The sequence below is a fragment of the Solanum pennellii genome, chromosome 5 (assembly GCF_001406875.1).
Source record: "Solanum pennellii chromosome 5, SPENNV200".
In the NCBI taxonomy this organism is placed as follows: domain Eukaryota; kingdom Viridiplantae; phylum Streptophyta; class Magnoliopsida; order Solanales; family Solanaceae; genus Solanum; species Solanum pennellii.
This window is the reverse complement of record NC_028641.1, coordinates 76,038,052-76,062,098: the sequence shown is the minus strand read 5'-3', so window position 1 is coordinate 76,062,098 and position 24,047 is coordinate 76,038,052. Positions and strand designations below refer to the sequence as shown.

At 32.4% G+C, this 24,047-nt stretch overlaps 4 protein-coding genes across 5 annotated transcripts in view; 2 read left to right on the top strand and 2 right to left on the bottom strand.

The window, feature by feature from the left end:
• The window catches only part of LOC107018768 (rho GDP-dissociation inhibitor 1-like), a 5,755-nt gene extending 3,763 nt beyond the window's left edge, over positions 1-1,992 (bottom strand). The window contains exon 1 of the mRNA XM_015219333.2: positions 1,273-1,992. Within this exon, the coding sequence (XP_015074819.1) occupies positions 1,273-1,485 (213 nt within the window). The 5' untranslated portion in view covers positions 1,486-1,992. The remainder of the gene's footprint in view (positions 1-1,272) is intronic.
• Positions 1,993-3,299: 1,307 nt separating this feature from the next.
• LOC107020850 (ER membrane protein complex subunit 3) lies at positions 3,300-7,200 on the top strand. Its single transcript, XM_015221369.2, has 8 exons — positions 3,300-3,561; positions 3,649-3,742; positions 5,414-5,533; positions 5,650-5,698; positions 5,847-5,946; positions 6,061-6,122; positions 6,300-6,358; positions 6,836-7,200. The coding sequence occupies exons 1-8, from the start codon at positions 3,407-3,409 to the stop codon at positions 6,938-6,940; spliced, it is 744 nt and encodes a 247-aa protein (XP_015076855.1). The 5' UTR covers positions 3,300-3,406; the 3' UTR covers positions 6,941-7,200.
• A 5,294-nt stretch (positions 7,201-12,494) lies between these two features.
• LOC107018767 (induced stolen tip protein TUB8-like) lies at positions 12,495-14,077 on the top strand. The gene is made up of 3 exons (XM_015219332.2): positions 12,495-12,615; positions 13,017-13,347; positions 13,638-14,077. The coding sequence occupies exons 1-3, from the start codon at positions 12,601-12,603 to the stop codon at positions 13,733-13,735; spliced, it is 444 nt and encodes a 147-aa protein (XP_015074818.1). The 5' UTR covers positions 12,495-12,600; the 3' UTR covers positions 13,736-14,077.
• Positions 14,078-15,213: 1,136 nt separating this feature from the next.
• On the bottom strand, positions 15,214-23,305 carry LOC107020838 (E3 ubiquitin-protein ligase UPL5). Of its 2 annotated transcripts, none has more exons than XM_015221351.2 (3): positions 21,267-23,305; positions 18,251-18,840; positions 15,214-15,855 (listed from the first exon to the last, which is right to left on the bottom strand). In XM_015221351.2, the coding sequence occupies exons 1-3, from the start codon at positions 23,086-23,088 to the stop codon at positions 15,592-15,594; spliced, it is 2,676 nt and encodes an 891-aa protein (XP_015076837.1). In that variant the 5' UTR covers positions 23,089-23,305; the 3' UTR covers positions 15,214-15,591. The 2 variants fall into 2 exon arrangements, with proteins under 2 accessions (XP_015076837.1, XP_027772993.1); XM_027917192.1 differs by lacking the exon at positions 15,214-15,855 and adding an exon at positions 15,916-16,503.
• Between the last annotated feature and the right edge of the window lie 742 nt (positions 23,306-24,047).

Here is a 24,047-nt window from a genome sequence, read left to right as displayed (position 1 = left end):
GGGGGGGATTATTACATTTGGCCGCTCGGTCAAAAATAATTACAGCCGCTAGCCAGTGCACATATATTATGCACTAAATTATAAATCTATAGGCTATTTATTTATATATGTTTTGGATGGACAGATACCCAAGTTAATTTCCCATATATAAATGGGAAAGACAGAAAAATGCAATCTTTACAACACCAACAACTACCCCTTAAGTCCCAACAAATTGGGATTTGGTTATATGAAGCTTGTTATTACCTATTGTATTAAGTTTACTATATCATATCGTTAAATTCATCAGTAGGTAATGACGAAAAGTCTCATATTGCATAATAACCAATATGGTGTGATTGCGTTGTTACCTTTCTTCACTTATTATTTAATAGTCCTATTTTATCCTTATCTTACCTTTTTATATTACCTCTACCTGGTAAACTACTTCTCTTACAGATTTATATTTTAAATTGTTGATATGTAACATTATATAACAGATAATGATACAATCTATTCAGCAATTGTATTCATTTTAACAATACAATACGCCACAATATGATACAACATGAAACATTACATAACAACCGGTGGTAAGCTCATTCCATATCATTATTATCCAAACATTGTATATATTAAATCAATACAGTATCATACAATACAAAACAATATGATATATCATGAAATAATACGTAACAACTAGTAAGTTCATTCCATATCATCGTCATCCAAACATTGTATACATTAAAACAAAACGGTATCACACAATAGAACAAAATATGATCCATCATGAAACAATATGTAACAACTAGTAAGCTCATTCCATATCATTGTCATCCAAACATTGTATACATTAGAACAATACAATATCATACAATACGATATAACATGAAACGGTACATAACAATCGGTAAGCTCATTCCATATCATTGTTATCCAAACATTGTATACATTAAATCAATACAATATCATACAATACAGCACAATATGATACATCATGAAACAATACGTAACAACTAGTAAGCTCATTCCATATCATGGTCATCCAAACATTGTATACATTAAACAATACAATATCATACAATACAACACAGTACGATCGATCATGAAACAATACATAACAACCATTAAGCTCATTCTATATCGTCATCCAAACATTGTACACATCAAAACAATACAGTACCATAGAATACACCACAATAATTATGAAACAATACGTAACAACCAGCTAGATCATTCCATATCATTATCATACTAAAAAAAAAAGAATTTCAGGGGGAGGGAAAGAAGCACCTTATCCTTCTCAAATTGTTCTTTGAGAGTGCATTGTGGTCCCAACTCAATCTTATTATGAGTTTCATCTTCTTCCTCATCCTCAGTAGTGTAAAGAGAACTCTCACTCATTTGCCTGCTGACATTTTTCTCACCAGGCTCATGCTCAATCTCAGAATCAGATTCAGCAATTGGAGTTGCAGTTCCCCCTTTACCCTCCTTATCAGAATGCATTGCTGCTGCTGCTGCTGCTACTTCTTCTTCTTTCTCTTTTTTTTGGGAATTTCAAACAAACCCCAACAGCCAAAATTCCAAAAAGGACAATTCTTGACAAGAAATAAAAAGAACAAAAAGGGGCTACTTAGTCTTGTTCAATCAGAACATCAAGAAAAGCCCAAAACTCAGAGACCCAATAAAAAAGAATCTCTTTTTATTGAAAAACAAGAAAATGGGGTCATAGAAAAATGGTTAGGATGAGTGAAAATGAAGGAAAAAGAAGAATACCAAGAAAACAAATACCCAGAAAGGATAATGCAAGTAAGAAGAAAAAGACAAGAAGAAAAAAACAATAGATGAAAGACACAGAGAGAAATATGGAGAAATAATTGGGGTAATGTGGTGATCCTTGAATTGTTGAGGATTAAACTGAAGAAAATGAGAAATAATAAAAGGAGAAAAAGAAGGAGAAAGGGAATGGTGGTGAGTTCATGAAGGTTTTCTTTACAAGGGATTCCATGAAGGAAGAACAAACAAATTATAATAAGAACCTACCATTTGACTTCTTCATATTGAAGAATTAAAATAATACGGTTTTAATTTGGTTGTCTGACTTCGACTCGAGTTAAAAAAAAATTAAAAAAAAAAGTTTGTATCGTATTATTATAAACATGTCATGTGAAAAGTAAGACTATTCAATATGTTTGTATGATTTTTGACTAATTTAATACAAAGTTTAAGAAAATAAAAACGATAAGATTTATCATATGATAATAAACATGTCATGTGAAAAGTGTGATGTTTCAATTTATTTATCGGACTTTTGACTACTCAAACATGGAGTTTTAGAAAATTAGAGAATATTTTTGGATCATATGATCTTAAATATGTCACGTAGAAAGTAAAACGTTTCAATTTGTTTGTCTGATAATGACTTATTTGATAAAAAATTATAAGATTTAAGAAAATTTTTGGATAGTATCATCTTAAACATGTCATATGAAAAATCAATCGTTTCAATTTATTTGCTTGATCTTTATTTACTTGTTACGGGGTTTAAAAGATTTTTGGATTGTAGGTGTTAAACATGTAATGCGGAAAGTTAGAAATGTAAAGTTATCCAAAAAGGAAATATATTAAAAAGAAAGTAAGACAAATAAATCAAAATAAAGGAACTATACAACAAGCTTACATGGTCGAGAATAATATATAATGAATTACTCCCTTTGTTTTAATTTTTATATATAATTTTGATTTGACTCATAGTTTAACGAGGTAAAGAAAATTTTAAATATGTCACATAAAAGTCAAAATTTAAAAATTTGTCCAAAACGAGACAACTTTATGTGTGTGTATATATATATATATATAACTTTTTTAATATAAATATACGATCTACAAAAAAACTATTGAGTTCATCTGAATTCACGAACCCCCACTTAACTCTACCTCTAGATAAATCTGAACAATATATAAATAAACACTGAACCCAAGTCTAACATTATATGAGAAGATGATAACTACGAAATATCGCTATAATTTTGTCTATTTACGAGACATAGCTATAGTTATTGTATCAACGGATATTAGTTGTATCAAGAACAATTATATCAGATGAAAGGGTCGTATTCAAACCGCAACTATCAATTATATTGGGCAGATATCAATTAAATCAAACGAATATCGAACACATTTATATATTGTATATATTGTATATTTGATACAATACGTTATCGTAAATACGATCTAAATATTTGTCACGTCGCGTAATTTTTCTTTCACATTTGCATAAATCAGCCCATATATTAGTTTATGGCCCATTATCAGCCCAATAAGAAGAACAAAACATCATTCTCCAAAATTAGCTGAGCAAAAGATCCGAAGAGAGAAATCCCAAATTCGATCGAAGAAGAAAGAGAGAGATCTATCGAAGGCGAAAATGGCGGAAGATTTGGTATTGGATACCGCCATTAGAGACTGGGTATTGATTCCATTATCAGTGGTTATGGTTCTAATTGGAGTACTTCGTTACTTTGTCTCAAAGCTTATGAAGGGTTCTTCTCAAATACCTGATCCTAAAATCGTCAAAGAAGGGTTCTTTTCTAAGCTATTTCTATTGGGTTTTAACGAATTTTAGTTTTTTTTTTGTCCTGCTGATTTTTTTAAGTTTTTTGATTTCAGGCAAGTGATAATTAGGGCAAGGAATTTGAGAGCTGGGGCTAATTATATTCCAGCTAAATCTTTTCGTGCAAGGAAAGCTTATTACAGCAATGAGGTTCAACTTTGTATTTTTAACGAAATATTTGTTGTTTATTTGCTTGCTTAGTGAAGAAGATTGTTTGATATTGATATTTCTATAAGCTTGATTGTAGAAATTGAGAATTCATCTTACAAGTTGAACATGTTTATTTTTTCTTAAAATGAATAAAGCATGATTAGATGGTGGAAAAGTTATGAAAGTTGAGTTAAGTAAGATGGATTGGAACTTTGATAACTTAGGGAAGATGAGGGGTAGTAGGAGAGAGGTACAGAAATCTGGAAAGAGTGGTTAAGGAGGGTGCTGGTTAAAACTGGACCAAGATGGTTGGTGCAAGTTATCCATTGTCCTTTCGGTTTTTTGGCTATGAAATCAAACATGAGAAGCTCTCAAGGTCTTTTTGCTATTACATGTGTTATAGCAGCCTCTTATAAATGCATAAATGTAATACTGAATGCTCCTATCCTGATCTGATTGTTTTGGTTTGACTCGTACCTAAAGCAAGAACGAAGCTTGAAGTAGTGTTTTTGGAAGAAAATGGATTGGAAACCTGTTGTAAAGGCCACTTTTTTACAAGTTTGAGGTGTTATCAAGATAAAAGTTGGGTCTGCTTGATTTTTGAGGTAGTATGATGTTTAAGTTTTAACAACTGATGATTAGTTGATGAGAAAGATTCTTAGTGAGGAGCATGAACACCATTTTGGGAAGACCACATTAGACTATAGAAGTATATGCAATTAGACCACAATGATTCTGCCTTTTGTTGTTTGATAGTGTGTTTCAGGCGTCCTTTACTACACTTACCTCTTGTTGGCCTAGTAGTTAAGATGCAGAAGAGTTGTACAACAAGGAGGTTAAATAGTTGGGTTACTAGTGAAAACTAGCTAATTATTGCCTAGAATGATGATAAGGTACTTTAAGTGAAGAATATGGAAGCTAGTAATTGTTGATTGGTGGAGTGGAGGTGAACATGATCTATGTTCAACACTGAAGTTTATTTGGTTGAATTTGAATGTCTTTTTTAATTGATGCAAAGAGACTGGTAGAAACACTTCTGCGTACACAAATTTTGAAAAAAATATGGGGACATGGTTTGTGTATGAGTATCATTTTGTATTTATTTATGTGGACTTCTTTACTATAATATATTTAAAGTAGTTACTAAAATACATATAGGTATTTATATTATCAATTTAAATTGTTGTAAGCTACTAAAAGACAATAGTTTACCATCACATATCAAAAAGAACATCAACATCTATGCATTGCATACACATATTGACAGAGGCTTCTCATAGTTCTCTTTTCAAGGGAATCGAAGGGGTTGGTCAAATAAGGGAACTGGAGATTCAACTTTGTTGAAAGCTGACTGTACTTTACAATAATTTTGTTGGTGTCCATTGGATAACATAAACAATTGTACTTTAAGAAGTAAAAGAAATAATTAGGAATTGGCCCCGAAGTATCTGAGTGTTGTATACCATTTGTTTTCAACTTGAATAACTAAATAGGTTGGTGTATGAGGTTTTTTATTTAAGAAAATTAATAAACCTGAAAATACAACTCTTGTCCAGTAGTGCACTTGTCAGCAATTACATGGTACTAGCTGTAAGAACATGTTTAGTTGAATCCATTGATGGAGGGCCTTAGGTTTCGTAGGAAAAATTAGTTACAAATACAACAATGCAGGAAAATGGATTACTCCATGTGCCCAAGGGCCAAGCTGCGAATCCACAGGCACAAATGTTCTCTGACCCGAACATGGCTATGGATATGATGAAGAAGAATCTGTCAATGATAATCCCTCAGGTATTATACTACTAATTCATCAGCTAAGATATTTTTCACAATAATCGATTGAACGTTGATGATATATAATAATTTGTGAATCTAACTACTTTCTTGTGTATCCTCCATGTTGTCAGACTCTTACATTTGCATGGGTCAACTTCTTCTTCTCTGGGTTTGTAGCAGGTATTCCTTTTCCCAATATATGAATTCCTTATTTTCTTCGTCAATATTAAAATCTCGGTTGCAATAGTGCATTCTTATCTTGAATGTGAAACTTTATATTGTGTTTTCCTTCTTATATCAACTCACATAAATTCGGGTGTTGTTTCAGCGAAGATACCTTTTCCATTAACTCAGAGGTTCAGGGCCATGTTGCAAAATGGCATTGATCTAAGCACTGTTGATGTCAGTTACGTCAGCAGTCGTTCATGGTAAACATTAGCATTCATGACTTAATTTTGATCTTCTAAAGTACTAGTGTTTTTAAAGCTACGTTTTGTAATAGGCAATTTGCTGTATCTTATACTTTCTACGGAACTGCTCAGGTATTTCCTCAATCTGTTCGGATTAAGGGGTTTGTTCAGCCTCATTCTTGGAGAAGAAAATGGTCAGTAGTTTCTGTAGAAGTTTGTGTAATTTCTTTTTTCACAAGTAGATGTCAAGGGTCGAGACGTGGCCAATAATTTCTGTTTTTAATGTATATTGAGAAGTTTTAATTCCAGAGAACCGTTCACTTGGTTTTATTTTTCCCAATTTAAACTATTTATATCGATATTCGATGCAGCAACTGATGATACTCAACGCATGATGCAAATGAGTGGATTTGGTATGGACCCCAGCAAGGTAAAATTCTCTTAGGCTACACGCTTGTAATCAAATTTCTCCATTGATATTCTGCACATATTATGTTAATCAAAGACCAAACTAACTTCCGTATTCTCACCTTAAAATGTTAACATTTTGTGCGTAGTTCTTTAAAAGTTCCCTATGGGACCAAGAAATATTTAGTTCGTATCAGCCTTTCGTCCTTAGTTTTTCCCCGTTGCATTTCTCTGCCACCCTGAAACTAGATTCCTTTTGGCTTGAACTCACTCATTATGGAGAAATTGGTCCTGACAAAATCTTGAATCTATCCTTATATGCCTACTTCACTGAGTGGCACCTTGGCTAATGGATATTGCACTGCTAGCGATTTGAAATCAATCACAGCTGAACAGGACCAGGAAAACTAATTATTTGACGATGTCTGTTTTGTGAACAAATTGCACTTCTCCTATTCTATCTTGCTCTGCGTTTATGGCTGTTAATTTTCTTCTACAGACTTTGGGAGCAGAAAAGGACGGACTAGACATCGTTCAGCATGATTGGGTGCTCCCTAAATTCGAGCAGCGAGCTGAATCAGTCTTGCGGAAACTTGTGAAATGAGGATCTGTGGTGGCGTTATTTCGTATTTGGATATGCAGCATTTTGCTTGCTGATCGAGCTTCTTCTGGATGCATGTGGTCATCGTTGCTGAATACGTTATACATTGTTCAAAAGCCAAGATGCTTGTCATAGTAACTTCTTTTTCTCTTGACCAAAATTGGTGAATTTGCTGCCACTTTCATGTAGTAATAGTTTTGAAATTTCTCAAACTCTATAATTTTGGGTGCAAGTTAGTGACTGTAAGCTTTGATGATTAATCATTTTGATTTTGATTTGATTTATGATATTTTTCTACTAGAGACCACAAATGAAAATTGTGAACTTAAAACTGAGTTTTTGTTATCTCTGCTATGACTCCAATTTTGTTGCATAGTTGCTTCGACGTTGATACCCGTGCCTACGTCATCGCAACTATCATGATCATAGTTATCCCCATCGGAATCAAAATCTGTAGTTAGATCGCTATTGTGTGTGTATGTGTATTCGATACAATACAAAATACTCATGTTATTTGCCATAGGTTCACCTTTTTGGTCACCACATGAGGACTCATTGGAATAGTTCTGGTTAATTTTGGGTTAGACATTGAGCTATATGTTCTTTTGTCTTTCATTTATTATAATGGTGTTGTTTGGATCTAACTTATGGATATCTCAAGTTTTGAGCTAAATTCCATTGGGACTGATCGCAGTTGTGTATCGACAAAATTTAATTGGAATTGTATATACACCGATCAAGTTTTGATCAGGATTGAAACGTAATTATTATTATTGTTATTATATTTGGACTAAGGTATAATGATTTATAATCGAGTCAACCTAGTTTAATTGGAATTGAGACGAATTTATCTATAAAAGACTGATTGAGATCGTGACGTAATTATTATTGTTATAGTTATCTAATAAGTATATAGACAAACTTGATTTTTAGAAAGTTTTTTTTTTAAATACACATTCTAAAAAAATTTAAGAAATCTAAAATCATTATAGTATTACAGATATTTAAAAGTTCTATTTTTGAAATTATAATTGTTCAAGGAGTATATTCTTCTTTGTGAAAAGACTCAAATATATCATTAAACTTTCAAAAATAACTCATTTATGTTATCAGTTAAAAGTGTGGCTCATTTATGTTATTACAGTTAAAGAAAATACTCATTCATGCTATTATTTTTTAACGGTGGTCTGGTAAAAACCATTTTTGACACGTGGCCAATTATAATTCGGCCATATCATCAATTTTTTTTTAATTAAAAAAATCAAAAAAATAATTCATTTTTATTCAAAATTTTAATTTTTTTATAAAAAAAATTGATGACATGGCCAATTATAATTCGGCCATGTCATCAATTTATTTAATAAAAAAAATCAAAAAAAAATTAATTCAATTTTTTTAGAGATGATTTTTTTAATTAAAAGAATTGGCCACGTGTTAAAAATGGTTTTGCAAAATCACCGTTAAAAAATAATGGCATGAATGAGTCTTTTATTTAACGGTAATTGCATAAATAAGCCAAACTTTTAACTGATGATACAAATGACCCTTTTCTGAAAGTTTGATACCATATTTGAGCTTTTTCCCTTCTTCTCTTATGATACTTGCTACTTTTCATTAGGAGTACTTCACAATTTAATCTATGTACTCCGATTTCAATTTATATGGTACTTTTTATTTTTCATGAGTTAAACAGTTTAAATTTAATCGAAAATTTACGCATAGAATCTTCAATTTATTTTGAAATGAAATTTATATATTTGTAAATTACGTCAGAAGTACTATAAGTCACAATAATTGATATTTCAAAATATTTAAAAGATCCATATAAAATTTACGATAAAAGATAGACTTGTTTAAATCTCAAAATTCAGAAAGTGCCACGTAAAATGAAACAAATGGAGTACCATTTATGATTTACGCACTATTAGTCTGTTCCCCCTAGTTTATTCGATTAATACATATTTTCATTTAATCACTAAAAAGAAATTTCATCATTGTCAAGAGACTATAATAAAGCGTAAGTCATCGATTTAAATCAAACTTTTGTAACTATATCAACAAATCTTTAAAATAAATAATAAAAAAGATTTTAATTATATATTTTTTTTAAAAGAAAAAAAGATAAAAAGTGTTTTAGTCTATTTAAATAATTCTAAAAAAAAAAAGTAGTATTAATGAAATTTAAATTTTAGGGATCATAGATCTAGGTGGCAATGACATAATTCCAGCGTGGCAAAAAAGCAAGTGGGGCCCATGGCCCACTGATTTATACCTGAAAAGCTCTAAGGGACCCACTTGATCTAAGCATCTTTAGAAAGGGCGGTTTGATGGGTCCCACATAGTTTTATGAACTTTACTATAAAATTTAATAAAAATAAAAGTTGCCACGTCAGATTATTCATGTTGTTTTTGCATAGTCCAAATAGGACAATGTTATGGGCGGAATTTAGGAAAGGACCGAATCACGAGAATTTTACGTTATTTTTATGGTATGAATATGGGAAATTGTAATTGTGTGCGAGATTCAGAAAAGCGTCGTATTTCCGTTATTTTCATAGTTTGAAACTTGGGACACTGTGATCGTCTGCGTGATTCAGGAAAGAATCAAATCACGAGAATTTTACGTTGTTTTCACAGTTTGAACATGTGAAGTTGTAACCTCTTGCTACATGTCAATAATTTTATCTGTTACATCTCTTCCAGGAGGAATCCTAGAATTCTATCGGTTTTCTAAGTTCAGAATAGTGTGAATTCTTAAGAACGTTTAGTTTAGTTCTATATTAGAGTAAAAAAACACTCAAATTTTTTGAAATTAGTTTTGAAATTAGGGGCAATGTAGTAAAAACTTACGATTTGACATCATTTCACTTAAAAAATAATTAAATACAAAATATTAGGTGATTTTTTTATCTATTCAAACTACGATACACAACGTAACTCAATATACTCAATATCAATATGTATAATTAATCGAGATGTGTATAAATTAACCCAGATCCCGACGAGTTAAAGAAGTTTGGGGTTGTTAATGATCACAATTTGTGAGTGGGGGTTGAATAAGCGCCGGCCTAGTGTCCCCTCTTAACGTTAATGACCATTTTTCCCAATATGAATCTTTAATATGGACGTATACAAATAATACAATATGATAATGACATGAACATTTCAACTTCTAATAAAAATAAATTGATTTAAATTTTTAAGATTTGTGTTTGTTTTTATTGGTCGATTAATCAGGTTGTTAATTTAATCACATAAAATATATATATATATTTTTTTAAATTTTACACATTTTTTGTCTTGTAAAATGCCAGATATTTTCTACTTGAGACTGATGCGTAAAAATTAAAGAAATATGACATATAGTTTTGTGGTTAGCTCAACTACCTATAGTTAATAGACAAATGAAAAGATTTGTAATTTTTTCTTCTGAAATTTGTATCTAAGAGTAATTGAAATATTCAAATGGAACGTGACTTAATTTGAACGGTTTAAATAAAATATTCTGACAAATTTAATAGGGCGACGATGTACTATTAAGCTTTTATTTATTTACTTTTAATTAGGTTGTAAGAGGGTGAATGATTGTTGCATGCCGTAGACGAAGGGTTGGGTAGTAATTTAGTTTGCATGGCTTTTCATGATGGCCAACACTTTCCATGATCCAATAATACTCATAGAAAATTGCATCAAGATAACTTTTTTCCTATATATCATCGTCGTACATTCTATCTTCCCTAGATCGAAATATATCGAATATATATATATATCTAATATATTTTCGATCTAGAGAAAGTAGAGTGTACGATGATCTTACTTTTACTTTACAGGTGAATGAGAGAGGTTGTTTCCAGTAGACCATCAGTTCAAATTAAAAATAGTCTAGAAAAAGACTTAATGAAAAAAAAAATATACAATGAATAGTTACAAAATAATAACTAGGGACGTAGTTGTACTAGTACAAACTAACACGAAATAATAGATAGTCGCAGAAATCGACAAACAAGAAATTAAACTCGAGAGCAATTCTACGACTACTAGTAAGTGCAACAAGATAAAACACTCTTATACGTACTAATATGGACACACTCTTACCTACAATCTTCTAACTTAAATTCGTGTCCTTCACACATTCCTATCTAAAATCATATCCTCAATAAACTGCGGTAGATCCACCAAGGGACCAAATTGCAACAAAACCAAAGAAACAAAAAATAGTACGTAGCTAGTGTAATTATTTATGATTAATTAGAAGAACATGAAAGCATGATAGTCCTACATACTAGACTTTACACAAAACACAAAATAATTTAATTTAAGAAAAAGATATGATTGTTGTTATAGAAAATGGCCTCCAACACCATGTGGATTTGTCATTTCCAATAAATCATAAAGCATGGGTTTAACCATCTCTAAAAAAAATAAAATAAAGCACTTAGCAATGAATTATTATCAAAAAAATCTTATTCAACTATAAAATATATTTATCGATAGATTAACGATGAATTTATGAGTAACTTTTCTTTTTATCGTATCATGCCTCAAGTTAGAGGCAAACTCAATATGAATATCATAACAATGTTCCAAGATTAAAAAATTAGGAAAAATTACATGAATTATATATTTTTTAAAATAATTACTGATTTTAGTGATACTATTTTGTTTATTTTTTATTTATAGTAATATTGTGAGAAAGTTGTAATATGTATTAAAAGTGAATTATGTATGTAATATATTTGAATTATAATTGTTTTTGAAATATATTATGTTTGTTTGGTAAAAAATTGTCACATTGTATTATAAGTGTATTAAATGTGTGATAAATGTATTATCCATCATTAAAACTTGTAATTATGTTTGAATAATAAATTTAACTTCATAAATATGTATTAAACATGTATTATAAATGAATTAAAAGTGGTCAAGTGAAAAAAAAATGTTATTGCTATAAATGATAATTTTTTTTTTTTTATTATAGCATATTTATATAAGTTTCCCATTAAATTATATATACACATATAATATGTTTGAATGACAAAATTAAGGACGAACCGAGTTAAATATACATTTCAAAATTTATAACATTTAAATTCTTGATTCATAGAATAATTTTGAGATAAATGGATTAATTATTCAATAACATCCGTTACTTTTTCTTTTTAATCTATTTTAAAAATGATATATCTTTCTCCTTTTATTTGACATCGATCAAATTTAAACGTTAATGTGTCATGTTTAGATTATAAAATTAACGAATATTTCTTACATTCTACATGTTTCTGATTTAAAACTATAAGATTTAAGAAAAAATTCAATTTTTTGAATTTTGTATTAAATTAAATTCAGATAAATAAATTGAACAAAGAATAAAAATATTAACAACTAGACATGCAAAATTTGTCCTAGCCTTTTATGTCAGTTGATATGAGATGTCATTTTTGTATATCCCTCAATATTCTTCTTTTCACTTTTTTTTTTTTTTTTAAAAGAATCTTTATTTTTATTTTTATATTAATTTCATTAAATATTGTACATTTTATTTCCCTATAAATAGCTCTCTATATTCTTCATTTCTCATAACCATTCTTACAATCAAAAACACATTTGCTCCCTTTTTTCATCTTTTAATTTTCTTCACATCTTGTTTGTTTCAATTTCCAAAAATGGCCACTGTTGAGGTACATTTTTCTCTTTTCATTTTCTTTAAAAATTGTTTTCAATTTATATGATTTTTTCTCTTTGTATGATTAAATCGATTTGATTTTGATTTTGCTTTCATTCGAGTATTGAATCTCCTACCTCATCTCAATACCACGCGTTTTTTCTGCGTATTCTAACCAGAAGAAGCAGATTCATGATTTAATGTTTATGAGTTCTGAACTTGTAGTCAAACTCATACAAGTTTACAAATTAAATAAACGTTACAGATTTAATGAATTTCTTAATATATATACAGAGTCTGAAGTTACTGAGTTCGTCAGAACTCGTATGTTAATTATGTACTCATAATTTTTTTCATGTCAATGCTAGTAATACTACTTCTATTTTTTCACCGCGTTTATTTTTTTTTGTTACGAAGGTTCAATCCGCACCCGCCCCAGAAGTAGTAACTGTTCCAGCTGAAATCGAGGCGAAGATCACACCAGAAACAATCAAAACCGAGGAAGTAGCCCCCGTTGCAGAAGAAACAGCACCAGCACCAGTACCAACGCCAGCAGAAGAAACCGCTTTAGTCGAAGAAAAAGCGGTCCCCACTGTGGAAGATACCGTAATCGAACCAACACCAGCACCAGCATCAGAACCAGAAGAAGAGAAATCAGCTCCAGCTGTTGAGGAAACAGTGGCTGAAGAGAAAACAGAAGACTCTGTTTTGGCAGAGGAAACAGTGGGTGCAGAACCTGAAGTTATTGGTAAGATAAAAATATTTTAATTTTTTTTTATAAAATTACCTTTATGATTTGTTATTAAATTAAATATATTTTTTTTTACGATCGAGTCTTTAAGTTGTTTAAGTAGATTTGATCTATGAGCACCAGACAATGGATACCGATAAGTGTGTGTGATAGGGAAAGACTTGTTTAATCCTGTAAAAAGTTTCACATTGTTAAATAAGACAATGTTTTAGTCATATTTATATTTATTTATAAAGTAAATAAAATACATTGTTTTATAATTTCTTTTTTTTTTTTTTTTGCAACAGATGATGAAAAAGTTGAAGTGGAGACTGAGGCAAAAGAAGATGAGGAAAAAGTTGTTGATGCACCAGTTGTTGAACAAGTTGAGAAGATTGAAGAGTAAAATTGGTGAATAATGTGGGGTAGGGGTTTGGGGGGTGATGTTTTAATATTTTAAGTTAAGGTTTTGTATATTATTATTAGTATTATTTAGTATGGTAACTAAAATGAAGGAATATGTTTGTTGTAATGCATATATCCTTGTGTCTTTGGTCTTTGGTTTGTGGTTTGGGGGTGGGGTGGGGGGTGGGGATGGAGTCTATCTTCGAATAATAATAAAAAGATTAGTATATCTTTTTGTCTATTGTGTTTTTTCTTTCTCTTTTTCTTTTTAATAACGGTGATATCGAAATCAGCTTAATACATTTCGATTATTATAATGAATATCTACAAGCTTTTATTAGTATATGTTTTAGGTAATTCTCCTTACCAAAGATTTAATAAATGAGAAAAGTTTATCTATTATTTCTAAAATTTTCACGACTATTCATCATTAAGCCATATCCTTATTTATCATATCGTTCTACTTAGAAATTAGATCAACTCAATATTACATACAAATAAAAACTAGTAAGTATGCATCTAAAAGTTGACATGGAACATGATCAAATCATTTTAAGCAACCTCTTATTTAATCTTTCATGTGCTACTTACAAGTTAAACCTTCTATCGTCGGTCATTTTAATTTTCGTATGATCATATATTCTTTCTTAGTATTCATATTTATACAACACTCATCTTGTGGATATATCGAATACTATAGCAACTCTAAGAGCCTCATTATATGCATCTCTCTATATGATATGATATAATATAACTTTCTCATGGTACTTTTGTTTTTCAACTATCCTACTTTAATTTGTGTAATATATCCATTTATCATATCACTTTTTCGAAATATTAAGTCTGAATATCTAAAAATTAGTGAATGCCTCATCTCTCTTTTTGCCCAGTCTCGTTGAACCATTTGTATCTATATGAATTAAGATTCTGATTCATGAATCTCGAGATTCAAAAAATGAAAATAAGAGGCTTGAACCACTTTTTTCAAATCAAAAAACAAGAAGAGATAAATCCAACAACTTTGTGCTTTCCCATTCTTACAAAACCAATGCTATTGGCTCACTTTCAAGGAAAAAAAAGTAGTACCATTTTTCAAAAGTTGGCTATGGATGGTTTCAGGAGAGGTAGATCATGATTTCAAAAGAGGTAGATCAAAAAAATATTAAGAAGATATGATTAGATCGGATTAGACATAATGTAACTTCAGCTATGAATGATAATAAAAGGATTTGTATATCTTTTTGTCTATTGTGTTTTTTCTTCTTTTTTTTTAACAGTGATATCTAGACCGGCTTATTGCATTTCGATTATTGTAATGAGTATCTATGACCTTTATTAATACATGTTGTAGATGTAGTACCATTCTTCACAGATTAGTAACATTAAGTCCAGATGGTGTCTGGCATATCAAGAAAAGTTGATGATTTCAACCATAAAAGAAGTGAAATGCCAATCAAATCTGTACTCACAATACAAATATAGTACATTTGTTATCTAAATAAAAGGAGAGGGCAATATTACAATCACTTCCCAAGGCATGCTGTTTTTAGCATGACAAAGATTGAAAAAAAACAACAACTGAGCTTTACAGATATAAACAACACACACACATGAGAAATATAATTAGAAGTTAAAAGAAAAAACTTGACCCTTCTTACATTTTTTTTATTAACAGATATTATACCTGTATAAAAGTTAAATTAAGGTGAGAATAAACTACAACCTTCCACCATTTAAACCAACTAGAAAAAAACTTACCAAAGTCAAGTTCCAGATAGGAGCATACGCTATACATATGTACAAGTTGATTACATAACTTATGTGCAGTCTGATTCAGGTCCAAAAAGATCGATGATGTCACCACGTACCAAAGCTGCAACCTACATGCTCTTGGGTGATAATGTGAAGGCGATCTTGCATGGCATCCATGGATGGATAAGGAGGAAAGCATAGGCGGAAGAAGCACGTGTGTGAAGAAGGCAAACGATCATTTGACTCTCTGGTTTTGTAGATGTAAAGCCTGGAGGCCAAACCTCCAAAACCCTCGACGGGAAGATACTTTATTGAAGTCCAAAAGAAGAGGAGAACCTTTCTCTGCTCAGCTGTCATGCACCCAACAATCTGCAGGAATGAAAGAAAACATATTTTAAATTGGTATGAATCAAATCTCATAAATCGAGGTTCATCCTCACAAGAACAATTAGGAAATCCAGGACTTATATCAATTGACCACCAGATACTTTGTTTGCTTCCTTTCTCCACCCATCTTCTACAGAAAATTGCAGTAATCCAAGCCCCAGGAGCATGTTATAATGGATTCTTGCGTAGCTTATTACCCAATTCAGACTCACAGAAAGTGAAATGCAAAAACACGACACTACTAAATGCAAAAGGAGGGTAGCTCTAGATGTGCATGTATGCTCAAACTATAGACTTGTCGGAGCAGAATAAATAAGACTTATCATATGGCACTGTTCAACTTATTTGATTATCTACTTGAACAAAATTTTGCACCTCTCAAAAGAAAAATCGTTTCTTAAGTTTTGTAGAATGGCAGATGAGGTGACATAATGTCTCCATGATGACTACAGATGATCAAAATCAAAAGATTGCAACCTCTCCAAACAGCACAGCCGACAGCGGGGTAAAGCTTGTTAGAGTTGCTTTCATTGATTATTTCCTATAACCAGAATCAAAGCATTTAGTTTTTAGCCTGCAAAATGCTCTTCACAGAAACCAACCGTTCTTCATTGTTAATTCTTATTCCACCTACAAATATGATAAAGGTGTGAGCCAAGGGCGGCAACAGGTCCACATCCTAATATTAGCCTCTAAATTTGCTCCATGCTGGAATTTCTGGAGAATAAAAAGATAAACCAATTCCAAAAAGTAATTGCTTCTCTCTATCCAAGCATTGAGCAATCAAAGAAGACTACGAACAACTGTTTATGGAACTTTTTGTTTGTTTTCCATTACCTTCTCATACTCGAGCATCAAAGGAATATCAAAGGTTATCATTTTTACCATCCTAGTATAGACAAGATAGAGAATATCATAGAGCTTAAAATCATAGTTAAATCATATTTTAGAGTAAAAAGGACGACAACCCCTCTAGATTGCCTATATTGGATATCCCTCGCCCTTATTTTTTAAAAAAAGGATCCAACTAAGCTTTTTAGTGCTATTTGACACACCTATGTATGACCCTATCTAGTCAAAGTGTCTGAAAGTTGTCGATGTTGCACAAAATGAGAAAATCACAACCAAAATACCCTTCTAAACTAAGCAACTATTCACTAATTATGCATATCTTTTTCTCACACACGTTTAACTTTAGAAGCCAAAATTCTAGTTCCTTTTACAAGCATCTTTGGCTAACGCTTAATTATATATTAACTTCAATAAATCCAGACCTTATACTAAAAGGTAAAAAGAAAAAGAAAATTAATGGAAGTACCTTCTTCTAGATAAGTGGAAATGCCTAGTCTAACATGTCATATTAAAATGCCTACAGATCAATGAAGGTTCAAATCCCAGCACAGACAAAATACTAGGTGATTTCTTCCTTGTTGTCCTAGCCTTTAGGAACATAATTACGTGTTGCTGGCAGGTACCCCATGGAATTAGTCGAAATGCACACAAATTGGCCCGTACACATGGTTATTAAACACACACACACACACACACACACACATATATATATAACCTAGTGTGTGTATATATAACCCAGTATATATTTTTTTTGATCATGCTATATAACCCAGTATATATATATATAAGCTTGTATTCTCTCTATTAATATGAACTCCAAGATTTGCACATTGAAAATTACTGGCATATGTAGGCAATCATCATATTTTGCACGAATAAGTTGTAAGATGGACTAAATTTGTTCCGAAGTTGGATCTTTCTATCTCTTTCACATAGTCTTCAACTATTAAGCACAAAGGGCATATTGGCCATAGCATAGTCACTTGCACACTTTTTAGCAAAAGAGTCTAACAAAGGTGTCTCTTAGTTTCACAAAACGGTTAGGTATCTGTAACTTAAGTGGTTTAGCAAAGGTGCCCCTGGAGCTTATCCTAATATTAATTGAGTTTATTATATTATATGTCAAAGAGAATTTGCTAAGAAACTACAAAAGTAAAAAGAAACAGTGAGTTTCAAGCAAATTATCTAGAGATATAAATAGGCTTAGAAGTGAAACAGCCTCTTCCTTAGTGTTTCTCCTTCAACAGTGTCCATTTGATTCAGAATCTCTCAGGAAAACCAAAAAAGAAATATCAGGAAGGTCCCTCATTTCCACCAGGAAAAAAAAATCTCCCTTCTCAGAAAAGAAGTAAACACATACAGAGAAGAAGGAAGAAAATATAGATTTTTGCCTGGTGCAATACCTTTGAAAAGAACCAAGCTTCTATACAGAATATTAACAGAGGAAAGACTGAGATGAAAGAAAAGAAATGAAGTCTCCAAATAAAGGAAATGTACAGACTGCAAGACCAAAAACAAAACATACCTTCCAAAACCAAGATATTTGAGGATCACTTTCTTTATAGCCATTATAATCAGTATGTGCTTTCCAGTCTTCCACAGAAACAGCAGTTTCACTCCCGTGGAGCATCCAATCAAGATCTTCAAGATTTAAGCTCTGGAAAAAGGATTTCTGGAGCCTTACGGTGGTTATAATGTCAGCAAAACCTTGAGCAAAATGAGCTACCTGCTCAGCAATGGATGTGACAAAGCGGTGCTGAATAAGAAGCTCAACATACTGCTTCCTATTTTTACTATTCACCATGGTACTTTTCCCATTAGGGCACAGCTCGACAACCTTCCTGGATCCTAACTCTTCTACTTCACGAACAAATGTCAAACCAAGAGTATCTTGATCTACCATCTCCGGATCCATCTCCAATATCTGCCTGCAGCTGCTGTACAAGAATGGATCTGCATCCCTTATGTCATCCAAGGAAATACTCTTGCCCGACAATTGTAAGAAGAAAACGCGGTCAAAGACAATGCCAACTTGTATTTTATGCATTAAGGCCAAAGCAATTACCCTGCCAGAGAAGCTAAAATACTCAAGGTGCAATGGGTCCACCTTCGACGCTGCAATAAAATTATGTAGAATGTCAATAAGGCCCCAATAATAAGAGTAGTATCTATGTCTTGCAAAATAAAAAATTTGTTCCAAACAAAACATAGGCATTGCAAGTTCATCCAAATAAATGGAAACAGTGATGATGAATGAAAATTCAGCTTGTCTAACCACATATCTCAAAAAGAAAAGAAAATGATACTATGACTTGGAAGTACTCCATTTATAGTGCAATACAAAGAAAAGTGGACCATGAATTTCTAACTTTGTCTAAGAAAGTTTGCCGGCTAAGGATCGGTGTGGTCATCCATCAGCCAGAATGTTGAGCTCTATACCAATGTTTCCCAGCATTTATCTGATTCCCCGCAGAAGACAACCAGATGGGGACTTCAGAAGAAAATCAGGAAGAGGACAAGAAGAGTATCTAAATCAAGAAAACCAAATAATATTTAGATAGTGCATGTTAAAATACCTACCAATAACTTATTTATTGGTGCAATTGATTGATTTGATGCCAAAATAGCTGAATCTCCTTAAGTTTAAATGAAAATAATTATGAGCTACACATTAAATACTGGAATCTTTTAGTTTCTCCGCATAGATAAGGACCTGGACAGGCAGGAGAAGCCCTTCTCCCACCTTCAAATATTTGGAAAATTATACATAGGTTATCAATCAGCAATTATTGAAGATAATTCAAACCTATTTTAGGTCAAAATTGCTAAAACGAGAGAGAGAGGAGGGGGGGGGGGTATTGAACAAAGATTAAAAGATTCTAAATTAAGACAACTAGCTCGCCTAGTGAACGTCTAACCTCCTCACACAAATTGGTCCACATAGTAACTACCTACCTATTTACATATATAACTAATTTGTGGACTGACGAAAGACTTAGTGAATAATTTTACAAGATAATCATTTGATTTCACAAACTTTAATGACTATGTCTCTGGTGTATCTCTTCTCCAACAAAAGCAAAGTCGATTTCCTTGTATTTGGTCCTCCCATGGAAGATCGAATTTGATGCAATACGAAGTGTAACTTGACTATCACAGAAGTTTTATCTAACTAGTCCTTGAGTTTGATACAATACGAATGGACTTTAAGGATATGACTACATTACAGGGACGACACAAATGTAAAAGGGGCTTAAGTCTAGCAATAAGAGCTCAATCAGTGATGCTTGAGTTATGCACACATTATGGGTTTGAGCCCTACCTATATAAAATCTTGGTATTTGAACGGAAAATGGTAGAGGGGTGGGCCCATCATCCATCGAGTTTCAAACCGTGCTATTAGTCCTTGGAGATTTCTCCATTTTAAGAAAAAAAAGTACAAACGCATAAGAGCAAATATTGAAAACTCTAAAAGATGCCAAGATGATGATTACGATAAAAACGAACACTTCATAGCCCTTCAAAAATTATGTAGAGGACACAGCTTTGCAATAAAAGAAGGATTGAATCAGAACTTGTTGAGGAGGAGACAAAGGAATTGTACACATAGGATCCATTAGTTGTGGGTCATGTACGACCACAAAAAAGTCAATATGGTCAACCTAGGAAGAGGATGTGAAGAATGACCTGAAGAAGATGGCATTGCCAAACATAATGTACCATACAAATAAGTTGAGGGCAAAAAAGCGATTGGGTTCATGCCTTCATGTGGCTTGAAGCAAAAAGCATGACGAAGCACACACTTCTTCGAAGTAAAGTGTATAAGTTATACAAGTAAAAATCACCAAACACATATTTATCATGCAATCTATTGATCAAATTGCAATTAAAACAACTAATTTCAAACATCCAATAAACAATAACGATAATATTCCAACTCGTCAAAGTTAAGATTCAAGTAAAGCTAGAGCCTACTTTCCTTTGTAACATGTTTTTGATGGTGGCCAGCATTCTCAATGCTGAAGAATACAACAGTACTAATTCTCAAAAAAGATTCAAAGAACAGACTGCTTTTCATTAGGATAGCCTCACATATCATTGTGTGAAGTCTTACACTTATCTAAAACACACAGCCTAAACCATGAAGCGGTAACCCCTTGATTAATTGCTTCATCGCTTTAAGACACGAAGTGATGACTTTTAATAACACTAAGCAATGGTAATCCTTACTAAATGGATGACAACAAGGAAATAGACACTTAAGAATAGGGTTCTTCACAGTTCAAATCCCACTCTCAACAGTTTTAGCATTATTCAATTCTCAAAAAGAGAATAAGGGTCTTTACGGTTCAATTTTTACATAAAAAGACTAGGAATGCAAGTTCAATTCATTGAATCCACTAGAGCAATGTACAAATACGTCAAATGCAAATACAATATCCACACATAGAACTTTGAAATCACTAACAAAATGTGAAGATCTGAGAGTTTATATAGAAAAAATGTCAGATGAATTTAAAATAAAGGCAAGAAAAGCTTACCTGGATTTGGAAAGAACCTTCTGCGGTCATTTGGACAAGCAACAAACAGTGCATTCTGAGGGTTGAAGATTGCTCGACATACCAAGAAAAACCACTCCCTCAAGACGCCAGGCCCCGTAGCTTCTTCACTCTTGAACTCCATAAACAAACCACCACGTAATGACTCAGGATCTGCATGTGCAATGTACTCAAAAGATTCTGAGAGCAACTGAGCGCGGTCAATGAGCATCTCGTGAAGCTCCTCGTACTCGTCCTTCACTTCTGGAAGCATCATCATGGCTAGATACCTCCTCACCTCAAAATTAGTCACTTCCTTGTGCTCCAAAATCCACCGATGATCTTCAGATCGTTTTGCAAATCTCATAATCAGAAAACACAATGAAACTTTTCTATGCCTCATTCTATTCCAAAATTCATCCTCCGAGCCCTTATAAAGTTTTGATATAGCATTTATCTCCTTCAGAATTGCAAAATACTGGGACCACCCGGATACAAGAGGCTCACCTTCTCCTTTCTCTTTCAATGCTAAAGATTCTTCCATTTTCTTTAGACATAGCTCTAATTTCTCAAGCAAATCAAAGTAAATATCATGCAAACATTTAATCTGCTGTCTGTAATACAACATCTCAAATCTTTTGCTTTCCTCCTCACTGGTGCCTTCCTCCTGCAACGGGAAAGCGATTGGACTGCAAATCGCTACATGATCCCCGATCAAATTCATAATAGGACCTATAAATGCAGTAAAATCACGCACATCACTCGAAGAAGGCCCCATTACCATGTCTGATCCCACACTTGATTCTAAAGCCTGTGATAACTTAGCTGCTAGTTCGCGAACAAATGGGAAAATGTCTTGCAATTCCATTACATCTTTACCATCAGTCTTCTTACTCTCCCAACTTAGAACCCCAACAGACTCTACAATACCCCCTAAACTACTCCGACAAACACCATATAAAGAATCATCAACACCAGCAGACGCCCTAAGCAACTTACAGAATTCTAAAATTATAGGAGCACATTGCGTATATATAGGATTAGGCAAAACAGTCTTACTCGAATTAATAAATTGACGAATCGATTCATCAGCAGTATCCTTGTTCACTTTAGCTTGAGACATATAGAGCATTACCAAAGCTGCCGGGGCGCACGAAGAGAGGAAAATCTGAAGGTGCTCGGCAGATTTTTCAGTAGCATTTCGAGGTGTCATAGTAAGAAACTCAATCAGTCTAGTCTTTATACGATTCGAAGGACGAGGATTACCACTCTTACACAGATCAAATATCTGAGAAACCAAGTCATTTATCAGCTGCCATGCTTGTGGATGCCCTGTGCTCCGCATTCGTCCAACCAATTGCAATCCAGCATCATTTTGAATATCGCAGCCTGCTAACGTTTGCTCCCACTGTAGCTGCTTCCCTCTGTATATTAATCTCTGCTCAGTTATGGGCATTCCGGTAATGAACTGGATTTTCTCATGAATTGATTTTACTGAGTCAGTAGACTCAGCTTGAAGCACCAAAGTATTCCCGCGGGATAATAACCTGACAAAAAACTGAAGACGACCCGGAAACCTAGTTGACTGAGTGAACACCGACGATGAAGATGAAGATGACGATGACGGAAGCTGTTGCAGCGATGATGAAGCTGAGTCAGAGCTGTTGTTCTGATGATGACGTGGAGCAGAATCGGTGAAAGAGGTAAGGACAAATTGGTCTTTTCTCATCCTGACGGCGGAGTGTACTAAGTATAGCTCCGATGAAACAGCGTCTTCGTCGGCAGCATAATCTTCAAGCTTCCGTTTAGGATTAACTCCGGTCATTGAAATTCCGGGGTTTTACTCCATAGAAGAATCATAACACCAAAATTCACCAAAAAAAAAAAAACTACACCCACTAATTTTTTCTGCTGAGTTCAAAATTTTCCTCAATCAAAACTGAAAACAACAACACGAACAAGGAAGAAGATGAAGAGGAGAGAGAAAGTGTAGAGAGAGAAAATGGAGAGTGAGAAAAAAATGTTTGAGAAGAAGAAGAGAAAATGTAATGAAAAGAAAAGAAAAAAGCTTTTTGTTACGCTAAGTATTGTGAAATGACCAAAATAGGTTTCCCGCGAGCTACATGCCTTTTCCATTTTTAGTTATTAGGACATAAATATTTATCTCCTATTCACTTTTACGTGTCCACTTTCGATTCAACGCGTATTTTATTTTATTAATTTTCTATATAAGTTATGACCATTTTTTGAGGTTTACAAACTGATCTCGACCTTTAATTCTGGATATTCACTTAAATTTTACATATTTATTTTATACCACGTTAGAAGGTAAAGCCACTTTTATATTAAAGGAAATATTTTTTAACGGAATTAAGTATTATTTTATACAATGTTATGAATAATTTTGTATGTATAGATATAGTAGATATCAAATCTTCTCCGGCTACTTTTTGCGTCTATTTCTATATATTTTAAATTTTTTTATTGAAAATTTTGATTCTGCCACTGATATTGTATATGATAATTTGAGTCTTGCATGACTTTCAACGTATACTATACCACATAGGACGATATGTTTGCTTATTTAATTTTATATAAATTTAAATATATTTTTTGTGTATACCCTCGGATATAAATGTCAAATAAAATTAAAATTAATATATATATATATATATATATGTGTGTGTATGTATTTATGCCTTTTTATTATTTTTGAATAGTTATATTTGGTAATTTGTTCATTAAATTTCAGGTTTTGTTAATCAAATCTTGTAATTTTTATTA